General features: G+C 46.6%; 1 protein-coding gene and 1 long non-coding RNA gene across 4 annotated transcripts in view; one reads left to right on the top strand and one right to left on the bottom strand.

The window, feature by feature from the left end:
• LOC101119987 (zinc finger protein 77-like) overlaps positions 1-14,348 on the top strand; it is a 37,836-nt gene that overhangs the window by 18,329 nt on the left and 5,159 nt on the right. The window contains exons 1-2 of one of the 3 annotated variants that reach the window (XM_042250210.1): positions 254-367; positions 3,132-3,646. The exons of the other annotated variants lie outside the window; for them this stretch is intronic. Coding sequence (XP_042106144.1) covers positions 3,644-3,646 — 3 coding nt within the window. The 5' untranslated portion in view covers positions 254-367; positions 3,132-3,643. Of the gene's footprint in view, positions 1-253; positions 368-3,131; positions 3,647-14,348 lie in introns of those variants that run through there. 3 annotated transcript variants of the gene reach the window in all.
• Positions 1,005-3,328, bottom strand: LOC121819621 (uncharacterized). Its single transcript, XR_006059898.2, has 2 exons — positions 3,233-3,328; positions 1,005-1,825 (listed from the first exon to the last, which is right to left on the bottom strand). It is a non-coding gene; the product is annotated as an uncharacterized LOC121819621 (long non-coding RNA).

Here is a 14,348-nt window from a genome sequence, read left to right as displayed (position 1 = left end):
GTGAGCAGATCAGCCAAGCCTGTCTCTGTGGCCTGTCACTCGGGGCAAGGGAGGGGTCTGGTTAAACTGTCCAATTAGCAGCGGCTGGGAGGAGTCCAGACAACCAGAATCAGGATAGGATGGGACCAGGAGAACAGTCGTCCATCAAGGCGGGGAGGAAGAATTAACGTCCAATCAGAGCGCGGGCCCCGGAAAGCCGTCCAATCAGGGCACGCTACGGGTGCGCTTCCAGCCCCGGGAAGTTTCTCTCATTCTCCGCGGCACTGGTGTGAACTAGTCCCGGCGTTATCTGGTGTCCTGTCCCAGTCGCTCTCACTAACCGAGGTCGCAGGGCACGCTTTGGAGAACCCGGAACGAGGAGAAGATGGTGAGTGCATGGGTCAGGGCCCTAAGAGAGAAAAGTTCCGGTTTGGACGGACCGGAACTTACCGAAGATGACGGCTGGCCAGGGTCGACCCACGGGGTTCCAGCCCGAGTTCCCTCCTCGGCCGCGGGGTGGGGACCCGACGTCCTGTTCTGGGTCCCGACCCATTTCCCCCCTCGAGGTGGGCGGCGGCGGGGACCCGGCGTCTTATCCCGGGGTCCCGACCAGAGTTCCCCATCTCGACCGTGGGATGGGGACATGGCGCTTTGTCCTGTTATTGCGCGGGGTCCAGGGCGTCAGGACACAGCCTGTGGTCCCGTGGGCGTCGGAGGGAGGACAGGACGGCTCCCAACGGGCCGTTAGGCTCAAAGGGAGGCGGGGGCGGGGGTGCTCCTCCCTGAACCTCACAGATAAGTCCGGACTAGTGGAGGAGACTGTATGATAAAGAAACACTGTTGCAATAGGGCAGAGGCTCCAACCACACCGCAAAGGACTTTCGTCTTCAATGAGAGGAGGGGGACCAGGAGGGAAGTTGGGCGAGTGAGGCGCACGGATTCCGAGACCAGCGTGGCTGTGTTGAGTCCAGCTCAGCAACATAGAGCGAGAGACGGGTGCCCGCAGGGCATAAGGAAACACAGAATAGAAGGAAAGATGGGACCGGGGAACTCAAGACCTCGAGGATCAAGAGCCCCGACATTCAGTGCCGCATCACTTTTATTATTTTATTGAGCTTCTTGGTTTGCAGAAAGTATCTGTTTTTTAAGATAACATAAGTTTCCCATGTTCCCAGTCATGTCCCCAGTTAATGTTTTTCTTTTGAACTTCGATGTTATTTTCTGTACAAAGGGCACCATATGGCTGGGAGCAAAGATCCCCGCAGGAACATCAGAGAAACAATCAGTGCGTGTGCAAGCAGCTTTCTGACTTGTGCTGACCGGGCATTGCTAAGTCTGCACTCCTCTCTCTCCATTTGCTCAAGCAGGTCACTCTGACCCCAGCCAATCAGCGCATGTACTCTGGTTATTTTTTGTTGCTGTTTCCTGTTATTTTTTCTCATGGTTTTGCAAAGACATCTGGAAAATGTTTTCCCACATGGCTGGACTGGATAGGGCTCCTGTTCTCTGAAGAAGCTGACTAGGGGTTTGTTCTGAACCTCAGTGTTGCTCAGACATGGGGGCGACCCAATTTTCAGGAAGGAACCTGTGGGGAAGAGTGTCCTAATGTGGGGTAAGAAATGGGACATAGAGAACATGGTCAAGCCCAAATGTGTGGGACCACGGACTTCCTGGTGCCAAAGGTAAAATGTCAAAGTGGGGCTGGCCTCTACATACCTGCAGGGAGCATCACAGAGTATCTTGTACTTTAGGAACTGACCCACAGTGACTTTCCCACAAGTTGATTTCTGCCTCAGGAGGTCCCAATGCCCTCCTGTCTCGTGTAGAACAGCAATCAGTATTGAGTCTGCAAAGAAAAAAGTTTTATTTGGGGTCTTAAGAATTGCAGTTCGGGGGGACATGCATTTGAGTTGATGGAATACTATTTATGTTTTTGAGGCATGACAAGAAAATGTAAGCATATTGGGCTCTTCTAGTGTTGATTTGTGTGGCTCCATTAACCAGCAGACCTTCTCAAAGGGAGGAGTGTCTGCTCCACAAGAAAGATTTTTAAAAAGTATTCCTCCTCCCACCAGCAGTGTAACTCCAAGATAATATTCCTTTCCTAATCCTGTCAAGGGTCATGCTGATCTGCAGATTTAGACTGTGTATTTTTGGTGAACTTTATGAGAAATGTCATTGTGTCATTTTGATGTATGTTCCTTTGTCTCAGAAATGTATATGACTTAGTGTTCTTGCCTGGACAATCCCAGGGACGGGGGAGCCTGGTGGGCTGCCGTCTACGGGGTTGCACAGAGTTGGACACAACTGAAGTGACTTAGCAGCAGCAGTAGCAGTAGGCCTTCCTTGGAAGTCCAGTGGTTAATACTCCATCTTTTAATGCAGGGCATTCAGGTTCACCCCTGGTTTGGGGAACCTAAGATCCCACAAGCAGCAGAGAGCCACCAAAAAAAAAAAAGGTATATGACTGCCTTAGACTTCTAGTAAGTGGAACAATCCTCAGAGTTTTATAAGAAACTATCTCCTGGGTTATAATCCTTAGGTTGGCTTAAATAAAATTCTCTTATCTTCACTATTCGATTCACTGTTAATTTTTCATCAACAGCGTAAAACTGAATATCAGGCTTATTAAAGGAAAAGCCATAGGGCTGTTAAAGTTGCCTGGAATGAATTATGGTAGACACTGACACAGGGAACCAAATATTTGTCCTTGAGAGAGAGGCTGTCGTGAGTTATTTAGGGGAAGGGTCCATTTAAGTATCTTGACTTTCTGAACCACTGGGCAAATGTTCTGGATGCCTGCATTAAGGCAGTAAGTAGTGAGAAGTTCAGATTCCTGCCTAAACCCCAGTTCTTCAGTGGCCTCCTGGCTCCAGTTTATAGCGCTCCCTTAGTAATACTGACTCCATTTTATTTTTCCTTTCACACCTGTCTCGTCCTGTCCTGGCTCCCGGACTTTGGGGGTAGCCCTGAACAGGGTGCACTGAAAGGAACTGAGTGGCACTTTTATGTTCGGGAAAGTGAAAGTGAAGTGAAGTCACTCAGTCGTGTCCGACTCTTTGCGACCCCACGGACTGTAGCCTACCAGGCTCCTCTGTCCATGGGATTTTCCAGGCAAGAGTACTGGAGTGGATTGCCATTTCCTTCTCCAGGGGATCTTCCCGACCCAGGAATTGAACCGAGGTCTCCCGCATTATAGACGGACGCTTTACCATCTGAGCCACCAGGGAAGTCAGAAAAAGGGGACTGCAACCTGTGAAGTGATGCTGTGTCCGGCTGGCCAAGGGTAGATTCGGCTCGGAGTTCACCGGCGCAGCCAAGTCTCCTGAAACATAATAAGCCAGGCAGTAAAGGGCTGAAGCCGACTACCCGTACTTCCGCCCTGCTTGGCCACGTGGCCTCCAGCCGGCCTGTCCCTCACAATCTAGTCCTTCACCAGTTGTCAATCAAGGCCCGGGAGGGGGTGCTTCCAGAGGCACATCCAATCAGGGACGGGGGTGGGCACGCTCGCCGACGTGATGACGTCGCTGTCCGCTGCCAGGGCGTCCCATCGCACCTACCTCGCGGGAAACTTGGTGTCCGCTTGCTGTCGCTCTGACCTGCCTGAGCCATTGGGCTGCAGGGCCACGGAGAGAGCCACCTGAATGCGCAGGGAGGGACTGAAATGGTGAGTGCATGGAGCTGGCGCTGAGACTGGCTGGGGCTGGTTCGAACCGGCCGGACGGTAGTCTCCACCGTCCACCTCGTTTCGCGTGCTAGCTCTCCTATCCGGTCCTCGCGGGGCTCCCGGGTCCCAATTCGGGTCTCCGGCCCCCGACCGCGATGTGGGGTCTCGTGAGTTCCGACTGGGTCCTTGGCCTGTTGGATGTCTGGCTGAGGACGAGGCAACGTCCGGAGCGGGTGATCGGGTTCTGGGGTCCTTCCCGGGACCTGACAGATGAACTCAAGTCCACAGTTGGTCGGAGAGACTCTATTGCAAATGCTGTTGCCAGAGCGCCGAGGCTCTGATCTCAGGGATGTGCCAGCCGCCAACCACACGGAAAAGTACTTTTCTGTGTGAGGAAGGCTCATTGACAGAATCAGAGGTCCTGTGGTCAGGGCATCCTCGGCCCAGTTCAAGGCGGGCTTGTTCTACCGCTCAGTGATCCTCAGTTTGGGAGTTGTAGGGGAAAGTGACCCAGAGTCAGGGGCATTTGGGAAGAGAAGCTTGGAGTAAAGTTTGGGATAAAAAAATGGAAGTTGATTTTTAAAATAACACTTACTAGGAAAAATGGTTTTATTGGGGAACAACAAAAAATTGCAATTAGGGACAGAGGAGGTATAGCAAAAGCTATAAACAAGTCCAACAAACTTATGTATTGGGGAGAAAGGAGGGAATTGGGAGGGGTTGTATTGGTGTAATAAAATCCATGGAGAAAATGGAAAATTCAATTTTTCTCATTGGCTAGTTGCTGGGGTAGCCAGTGTCTTGAGAAGATGCAGTGTATGTACATGTTTTTCTGTTGGGTGCTGTAATTGATGATTCTTTCTTGTTTTCCATTTTTCTCTTCAAATCTGCAATCCACAGTTCTTCCTCCAATTGATGTCAAGTGGTACTGGGTGAGACTCTTCCTTCTGGCTCCACCCTTGATTCTTTTTAGGTAGTTTTCACTTTTTAAATTTTCACATGGGCCGTTGAGAACACTTGGTCAAGACTGTGGCACTGAAACAACCCAAACCTTTTAACAAGAGACTTTTATTCCAATGAGTTATTCCAGAGGGAGAAGGGTCTGTTCCACCAGACACAGGGGGCCCTCTGCAGGAGGGAGGACCTGTGACCCTAAGATCTGCAAGTGTCTCAAGAGCTGGGCAAGGAGAGTTTTCCTTTTACAGAGAGGAGTGACCAGAACCAGGAAGGGCCAGGTGTGGTGCTTGGATGGTAGATCCCTGAGGCCAGCCTGTCGTTAGGGATCTGTGTGCTGGCTGGGATGAGCAGGCCAAAGTTCAGGGGGAAGTCAAGGGGCTGAACCAAAGTTTGGCCAACAAGCACTTGTTCTGCGTGGTCACTGGGGCAGGCAGGTCCCCTAATCACAATAAGGCGGAAATGGGGCTTTGGGGTTGGGGGGCAGTATCTCGCCTTGCCCTAAATAAACAAAGGGTCTCCGTGTGAGTCTTTTCTGAATCAAGTGGGGCAGTTTCTTGCAGCTTCCCATTTTCCAGAACACCAAAGTGTGAGGGGTCCTTTCACCTTCCATACGTGTTTCCAGGAGCACAGAGCTCACAGAGGGTTCAGCGTTGTCCGCTGACATGGGGGAGCAGCCTCCTCTGGTCCAGCTCAGCATGAATAACTTCCCTTCCTCCAGCTTCCGGTTTCAGCAGGTATAAAATACTGGATTCTTCTTGCCTGGCTTCTCCTCAGTGAGGGTGGTAACATCTCAGGTCTCTGCTCTTTCCTGAAGGCTCGGGTTCTCCTGGGTCTTTGGGACTTAACCAGAGATGCCTCTGGGGAGAAGGGAATGTTCTGTCTTCCATTAGAATTGCCGGAAATGCAATGTGAAGTGGGTGGAGATGTGAGTGAAAAAAATTATTAGGAATCTTAGCAGCTCTTCCATGAAGGGTGTCTGGTGCTGGTCCACTTCCTGTTATTAGTCAGTTAGCAGACACAGAAATTCTGGGAACAGTGACCTGTGCTATGGAGACTTGCTCACTTCTTTTTAGATGAGTCACAGCTTGTTGTTACGAGGAGTTAGTGAACTGATCCCTGTCTTCTCAAAGGGATGAGCAGTAACCAGTTTCTCGAACCAGAAACTTGCCCTAAAATTTCCCTCCCCTGCGTTATCCGGGAACACAGGAGGAAGCAGCAGTTTTGCAGATCCTCATTCACACACGGAGATGGGGCATCATGTCTCCTGTAAATGACCCAAAGCCAGTGCATCCCCTGGGGTTGGGGACAAGCTGAGCCTGGGAACGAGGGGAAGGTGCATGCCCTGGGGTCTTGCTGGTGCCCTTCCGCACATGGGTGGCCTCAGACCATAGAACCACCAGAGAAGGAGCTGTTAATGGCAGGAGGGTGGGGGTGGGGGGGATCTACCTGCAGAAGTGCTGGGGGGTGATGTGTCCCCTAAGGCTGGCTGTTTCCTGACCTTTGCTTTGGGCCTCATCCAGGGAGTTGGTGGATTGTGAGGTGTGCGCCCTGAGTGAGTGTGAAGTGTGAGTGACATGGTGAAGTCTCCTTAGGTTCAACTGCTGCTGAGAGGGTGGATGAACTTGAGCGTTTCCTCCTGGTGAAAATTGAAGCTCAGAGGAAGGGCCTTTTTTTACCACCATGGGGAAGCTCAGTCCCTCCCCCTGCCCTGGGGCACCCCTTCGCCCCCAGTTCACACAGCTTTGACCTTCTGACTTGGGGTCTCCTGTGCACCATGGGCATGTGCATCAGGCTGCTGATCTGAGCGGCTCACACTTGGCTGCTCTTCCCTTTTATTTCCTTGATGAGTCTGCCCTGTGTGTACAAGTGTGTAAGATATTTTCCTTCCATTACATGAAGGTGTAGGGTTTTGTTTTTTCAGATACACTTACTTATGTGTGTGTACAGTTTTCTAAAGAATTATTTACTTATTTTGGAGCTGTGCTGGGTCTTCATTGCTGACGTTTGGGCTTTCTCTAGTTGCAGTGAGCAGAGGCTTCTCTTGTGGTTCCCAGGCTCTAGAGTGCAGGCTCAGTTGTGGCTCACGGGTGTAGTTGCCCCTCGGCTTGTGGGATCTTCCCAGACCAGGGATCAAACCCATGTCCCCTTCATTGGCAAGTGGATTCTTAACCTCTGGACCACCAAGGCAAGTCCTTTAAATCTATTGTTAATTTCCTATTGTGTCCTCTTTTTCTTTCTTTCTGGGACTCCAGTGATACTAATGTTTTGTGTTTGTCCCATGGGTCTCTTTATTTATTTTTTGTCTATTTTCTCTCTGTTGTTCAGATTGTTGTTGTTGTTCAGGCGCTCAGTCACGTCCGACTCTTTATGACCCCATGGACTGCAACACACCAGGGTTCCCTGTCCTTCACCATCTCCTGGAGATTGCTCAAACTCATGACTATTGAGTAGGTGATGCCATCCAACCATCTCATCCTCTGTCATCCCCTTCTCCTCCTGCCTTCAATCTTTCCCAGCATCAGGGTCTTTTCCAGTGAGTCAACTCTTTGCATGAGGTGGCCAAAGTATTGGAGTTTCAGCTTTAGCATCAGTCCTTCCAATGGATATTCAGATTTGATTTCCTTTAGGATTGACTGGTTTGATCTCCTTGCAGCCCAAGGGGACTCTCAGAAGCCTTCTCCAACGCCACAGTTCAAAAGCATCTGTTCTTTGGTGCTCAACCTTCTTTATGGTCCAACTCACATCCATACATGACTACTGGGAAAACCTTAGCTTTGACTAGAAGGACTTTTGTTGGCAGAGTAATGTCTCTGCTTTTTAATATACTGTATAGGTTTGTTGTAGCTTTTCTTCCAAGGAGCAAGGGTCTTTTAATTTCGTGGTGCCAGTCACCACCTGCATTGATTTTGGAGCCCAAGAAAATAAAGTCTGTCACTGTTTCCATTGTTTTCCCATCTATTTGCTATGAAGAGATGGGACCAGATGCCATGATCTTAGTTTTTTGAATATTAAGTTTTAGGTCAGCTTTTTCACTTTCCTCTTTCATCTTCATCAAGGGGCTCTTTAGTTCCTCTTCACTTCCTGCCGTAAGGGTGGTGTCATCTGCATATCTGAAGTTATTGATATTTCTCCCGGCAATCTTGATTCCAGCTTGTGCTTCATGCAGCCCGGCACTTGGTGTGATGTACTCTGTATGTAAGTTAAATAAAAGGGTGACAGTACACAGCTTTTGACATACTCCTTTCCCAATTTTGAACCAGTCTATTGTTCCATGTCTGGTTCTGTTGCTTCTTGACCTGTATACAGGTTTCTCAGGAGGCAGGTAAGGTGGTCTGGTATTCCCATCTCCTTAAGAATTTTCCAGTTTGTTGTGATCCACACAATCAAAGGCTTTGGTGTAGTCAGTGAAACAGAAGTAGATGTGTTTTTGGAACTCTCTTGTTTTTCTGTGATCCAGAGGATATTGGCAATTTGATCTCTGGTTCTTCTGCCTTTTTTCTAAATCCAGCTTATATATCTGGAGGTTCTTGGTTCACATACTGTTGAAGCCAGCCTAGCTTAAAGGATTTTGAGCATGACTTTGCTAGCTTGTGAAATGAGTACAACTGTGCAGTAGTTTGAGCATTCTTTGGCATTCTCTCCTTTGGGATTGGAATGAAACTGACCTTCTCCAGTCCTGTGGCCCCTATTGAGTTTTCCGAATATGCTGGCATATTGAGTTCAGCACTTTAACAGCATTATCTTTTAGGGTTTGAAATAGCTCACTTGGAATACCATCACCTCCACTAGCTTTGTTTGTAGTGATGCTTTCTAAGGCCCACTTGACTTTGCATTCCAGGATGTCTGGCTCTAGGTGAGTAATCACACCATCATGATTATCCGGGTCATTAGGATCTTTTTTGTATAGTTCTTCTGTGTATTCTTGGCTCCTCTTCTTAATATCTTCTGCTTCTGTTAGGTCTGTACCATTTCTGTCCTTAATGGTGCCCATCTTTGCATGAAATGTTCTTTGGTATCTCTGTTTTTCTTGAAGAGATCTCTAGTCTTTCCCATTCTTTTGTTTTCCTCTGTTTCTTTGCATTGTTCACTTAGGAAGACTTTCTCCTTGCTATTCTTTGGTACTCTGCATCAGATGGGTATATCTTTTCTTTTCTTTGCCTTTCGCTTCTCTTTTCTCAGCTATTTGTAAGGCCTCCTAAGACAACCATGCTGCCTCTTTGCCTTTCTTTTTCTTGAGGATGGCTTTGATCACTGCGTCCAGTACAGTGTTATCCATAGTTCTTCGGGCACTCTATCAGATTTAATCCCTTAAATCAGGTTGGTTAAATTCTGATGTCCTACCTTCAAGTTGATTGATTCTTTTCTCTATCATATTCATGCTGTATTTTAAACCATCCAGTTTTTTAGTTCAGTTACTGTATTTCAGTTCTAAGTTTTCCATTTGGTTCTTCTTTGTAGCTTTTATTTCTTTGCTGAGACTTTCAATTTTTTATTTGTTTCAAGTGTGTTTGTAATTACTCATTGAAGTATTTTCTGTAACTTTAAAATCCTTGCCAGATAATTCCCTGTGTAATTTTGGTGTTGGTGTCTGTTGGTTGTCTTTGAGGTGTAGGTTTTTATTCATTGGTTGATTGATAGCACCTCCCAGCATTCAGCCCCCTAGATGACGATTGTCCTGATCTTTTTTTATTCTTTGCAGCTTTGCAGTGTCCCTCATCACCAGCAGTGTTTTATTTGGTTTTGCTTCTGCTGCATTTGTAGTAAGTGAAGGTGACCAGTTCCACACCAGTAGCAGCATACAGAAGGCTTCTCTGTGGTTCTCAGTCCGTCTGTTTCAAACGTCATGTCAGAAGAAGGGCTCCCCCAGTTAACTCCTCCATCCAGTCCTCGTGGGGCTTGGGTTGTCTCACATTTAAAAAAAAATTTATTTGGCAGCTCATGGGGTCTTCAGTTGCAGCATGTGAACTCCCAGTTGCAGTACGTGGGACCTAGTTCCCTGACCAGGGATCAAACCCAGGCCCCCTGCATTGGGAGCATGGAGTCTTAGCCACTACACCACCAGGCAAGTCCCTCACATTTATTTTTGATTTGTCAGCAGTGCTGTTATTCTCCTTTTTGTCTCCCAACTCTAAGTGCAAGGTATAAATATTTTATATCTAAGAGAAAAATTGTGGGATTGTAGATTATGGATAAGTTAGAAATACTAGGAAGTGTAGAGGGGTGACTGGAATTGAGTGTTTATGCCATGCCATTTCTAGCACTTGGAGAATCCAGCTTAATTTTGTTCCTCTTTTGTGTCCATTTGTGTGAAATGGGGTCTGCTTGTGATTGTAAATTGGTTTTTACTGATAACCATTGGTGGTGAGCGTTTCTTTCAATGGGTAATTCATCTTCTGTGAAATAGTTTCCTCACCTTGAACTCATTTGTATGTCTACTGATTTCTTATGTCATATTTACATACTGTGGACATTCATCTTTTTTTCATTTCTAGGTATGGCAAATATGTTTTCCTAGATTGTGAGTTATCGTTTCTCTCAATTTTTTACTTTTTAAAATTCATTGTTGGGACTTCCCTGGTGGTCAAGTGGCCAAGACTCTGAGCTCCCAATGCAGGCGAGCCTAGTTCTATCCCTGGTCAGGGAACTAGACCCCACATGTCCCAGCCAAGACCCAACACAGCCAAATAAATAAATAAAAATAAATATTAAAAAAATAAATAAAATTCATTGTTAATTGGAGAATAATTGCTTTACAATGTTGTGTTGCTTTCTGCCTTACAAGAAAGTAAATCAGCCATAAATATACATATATTCCCTCCCTATTGAGCCTCCCTCCCACCCCCACCCCAATTCTGGGTAATTCTTAACTTTAATAGACTTGGATTGAATTTATCCATCTCTTCCTTTGTAGCTTACTCTTTTTTCCATATATAAGAAAATTCATCCTACACTCAAGTGTTTCCCTGTAGTGTCTCATAGAGTGTCCTGCTTTCTTCTTTCACAGTTAAGTCCACAGTGAATTGGTTATTGTACATGTAGTTATAAGAGAAAAGATTTCTTACTCCCCTGGAGATAGCCAGTGGCTGCTGCCCCATGTGTCAGTAGCCCCTCCCAGCAGCACGTGCCCTGGCATAGATCCTTCTGTGCATTGTGATTTTTTCCACGGGTGTATCTAGCCATCCTGTTAACGCCATCCTGTCATAATCACTGTAGTTTAAAACATTTCAATGTACATTAGGAAACATCCCACCACCTTACTCCATAGAAAATCCTGGTTGTTTTTAGAAATTCATTTTTTATTTCAGTTTTTAGAAGTGGTTTTTAAGTCAAACAAAGCAGAACAAACCAACCCTAAAAGAAACCTTGTTGTGCACTGGAATGGTACTTTCATAAAATTCTTAAATGTTTGGGAGAAGGTGACATCATGGTCTCTTCTGTGGATATGGCTCACCTCTCCATTTCTTTCTTTTTACTATTGTCATTAAATGTTTTGGAATTTATCCACTAAAGCATTTTTACAGACATAATTGAGAAAGAAAACTAGTATTAGTAACAATCAGTTTTTACTTTTAATTAAAAAAAATGTTTTTTTACTGTGGCATGAGTCTAGCCCTGTTGTTTTGGTTATTACCCCAGTGCCCTTTTGACTGTCTCAAACCTTCTACCCATTACACTGCCAGTGGTAGCCCTGATGCAGTGCTGGGTGGAGTAAGGAGGGGACCAAATGAAACAGAGATGTGAGGAAGGCAAGGGTCTGGGCTGGGTGGCATTGAGAGAATGGGCTGGATGGCTCATGCTGGGACTCTCACTCATTTGGGGAGCTCATAGGGCAGTGGGGAGGGCTGCCTGGGATGGAGGAGCCAAGTAGGGCACATAGATGTGGGGGGAACACTTGGGCTGAGGGCCAGATGATAGCCTTCTGCTCCTGGGACACACACACACTCAGACACCACTCTCAGAAGAACACTTCGACACACATACCAATACGCTTCTTCACCTGCACCCTGCCCCCAGCTCCCTGTCTCTCACCCTGCTCTCCTTTTCTATCCCACTTATTCAGCATCTTTCAGGATTTGAAATAGCTCAACTGGAATTTCATCACCTCCACTAGCTTTGTTCGTAGTGATGCTTTCTAAGGCCCACTTGACTTCACATTTCAGGATGTCTGGCTCTAGATGAGTGATCACACCATCGTGATTATCTGGGTCGTGAAGATCTTTTTTGTACAGTTCTTCTGTGTATTCTTGCCACCTCTTAATATCTTCTGCTTCTGTTAGGTCCATACCATTTCTGTCCTTTATTGAGCCCATCTTTGCATGAAATGTTCCCTTGGTATCTCTAATTTTCTTGAAGAGATCTCTAGTCTTTCCCATTCTGTTGTTTTCCTCTATTTCTTTGCATTGATCACTGAAGAAAGCGATGGAATTCCAGTTGAGCTATTTCAAATCCTGAAAGATGATGCTGTGAAAGTGCTGCACTCAATATGCCAGCAAGTTTGGAAAACTCAGCAGTGGCCAAAGGACTGGAAAAGGTCCGTTTTCATTCCAATCCCAAAGAAAGGCAATGCCAAAGAATGCTCAAATTACTGCACAGTTGCACTCATCTCACATGCTAGTAAAGTAATGTTCAAAATTCTCCAAGCCAGGCTTTAGCAATACGTGAACCGAGAACTTCCTGATGTTCAAGCTGGTTTTAGAAAAGGCAGAGGAACTAGAGATCAAATTGCCGACATCTGCTGGATCATGGAAAAAGCAAGAGAGTTCCAGAAAAACATCTACTTCTGCCTTATTGACTATGCCAAAGCCTTTGACTGTGTGGATCACAATAAACTGTGGAAAATTCTTCAAGAGATGGGAATACAGACCACCTGACCTGCCTCTTGAGAAATCTGTATGCAGGTCAGGAAGCAACAGTTAGAACTGGACATGGAACAACAGACTGGTTCCAGATAGAAAAAGGAGTACATCAAGGCTGTATATTGTCACCCTGCTTATTTAACTTCTATGCAGAGTACATCATGAGAAACGTTGGACTGGAAGAAACACAAGCTGGAATCAAGATTGCCGGGAGAAATATCAATAACCTCAGATAGGCAGATGACACCACCCTTATGGCAGAAAGTGAAGAGGAACTAAAAGCCTCTTGATGAAAGTGAAAGAGGAGAGTGAAAAAGTTGGGTTAAAGCTCAACATTCAGAAAACGAAGATCATGGCATCTGGTCCCATCACTTCATGGGAAATAAATGGGGAAGCAGTGGAAACAGTGTCAGACTTTATTTTTTTTGGCTCCAAAATCACTGCAGATGGTGACTGCAGCCATGAAATTAAAAGATGCTTACTCCTTGGAAGGAAAGTTATGACCAACCTAGATAGCATAGTCAAAAGCAGACACATTACTTTGCCGACTAAGGTCCGTCTAGTCAAGGCTATGCTTTTTCCAGTAGTCATGTATGGATGTGAGAGTTGGACTGTGAAGAAGGCTGAGCGCTGAAGAATTGATGCTTTTGAACTGTGGTGTTGGAGAATACTCTTGAGAGACCCTTGGACTGCAAGGAGATCCAACCAGTCCATTCTGAAGGAGATCAGCCCTGCAATGTCTTTGGAAGGAATGATGTTAAAGCTGAAACTCCAGTACTTTGGCCACCTCATGCATTGACTCATTGGAAAAGACTCTGATTCTGGGAGGGATTGGGGCAGGAGAAGAAGGGAACGACAGAGGATGAGATGGCTGGATGGCATCACGGACTCGATGGACGTGAGTCTGAGTGAACTCCGGGAGGTGGTGATGGACAGGGAGGCCTGGCGTGCTGTGATTCACGGGGTCACAAAGAGTCGGACATGACTGAGCGACTGAACTATCCAGCATAGCCAGATAACATTTATAGTGTTGTTTATGGTCTATCTTCCTGCCGGAAGGCAAGCTCCAGGAAGGCAGGGTGGTTGGCCTGCCTTGTCCACTGCTATGTGTCCACCTCCTTAGGCTTAAGTGCTCAGTAGGTAAGAACCTGGTGGCTCAGGTGGTAAAGAATCTGTTTGCAATGCAGGAGAATTGGGTTTGATTCCTGGGTCAGGAAGATTCCTTGGAGAAAGGAATGGCAACCCGCTCCAGTATTCTTGCCTGGAGAATTCCATGGGCAGGGGAGTCTGGCGGGCTACAGTCCATGGAGTTGCAAAGAATGGAACACCACTGAGCACAGATGCACGCAGATAAGAACTGAGCGAACAAGTGATCCCTGCAAATCACAGTCAGGTGTGTGCCACCTGGTGCCTACGCAAACATGCCCAGTGGCCCACAATACTGCCACAGATGTTCTCAGACACTGATGTTCTCAGTCACATGCATGCAGGCGCTTGCTCACCCCCAGACCCACATATCCATGCAACACAGAGGTACACGGGACCTTGCTGCCACTCACAGGTTCTTTCAGATTCACGCCCAACTGTCCAGGTTCCAAGGCTTGTCCTCTTGCAGACACACACCAACATGTCCCTCCTCCCCACCCTCCCAGCTTTTAAAAGTTGATTATATTTTTAAAAGATCTGTTTAAACATTTACATTTCATCTGCTTGTTTTGCTTGATCAAAATACATTGAGATTTGTTTTTGTGAGTTTGCAGTCTGCAGTATGATACTGCCAGTGGGCATTTGTGAGTTCTGATAATGTTTTTAAAGTTCATTGATTATTTTTTGCTACCGATCAGTACTTCCTTCCTCTTGTTGCCAGTAATATTCCATTGTGAGATTAG

The sequence above is a fragment of the Ovis aries genome, chromosome 5, assembly GCF_016772045.2.
Source record: "Ovis aries strain OAR_USU_Benz2616 breed Rambouillet chromosome 5, ARS-UI_Ramb_v3.0, whole genome shotgun sequence".
Classification (NCBI taxonomy): domain Eukaryota; kingdom Metazoa; phylum Chordata; class Mammalia; order Artiodactyla; family Bovidae; genus Ovis; species Ovis aries.
This window is presented reverse-complemented; position numbering and strand designations above follow the sequence as displayed.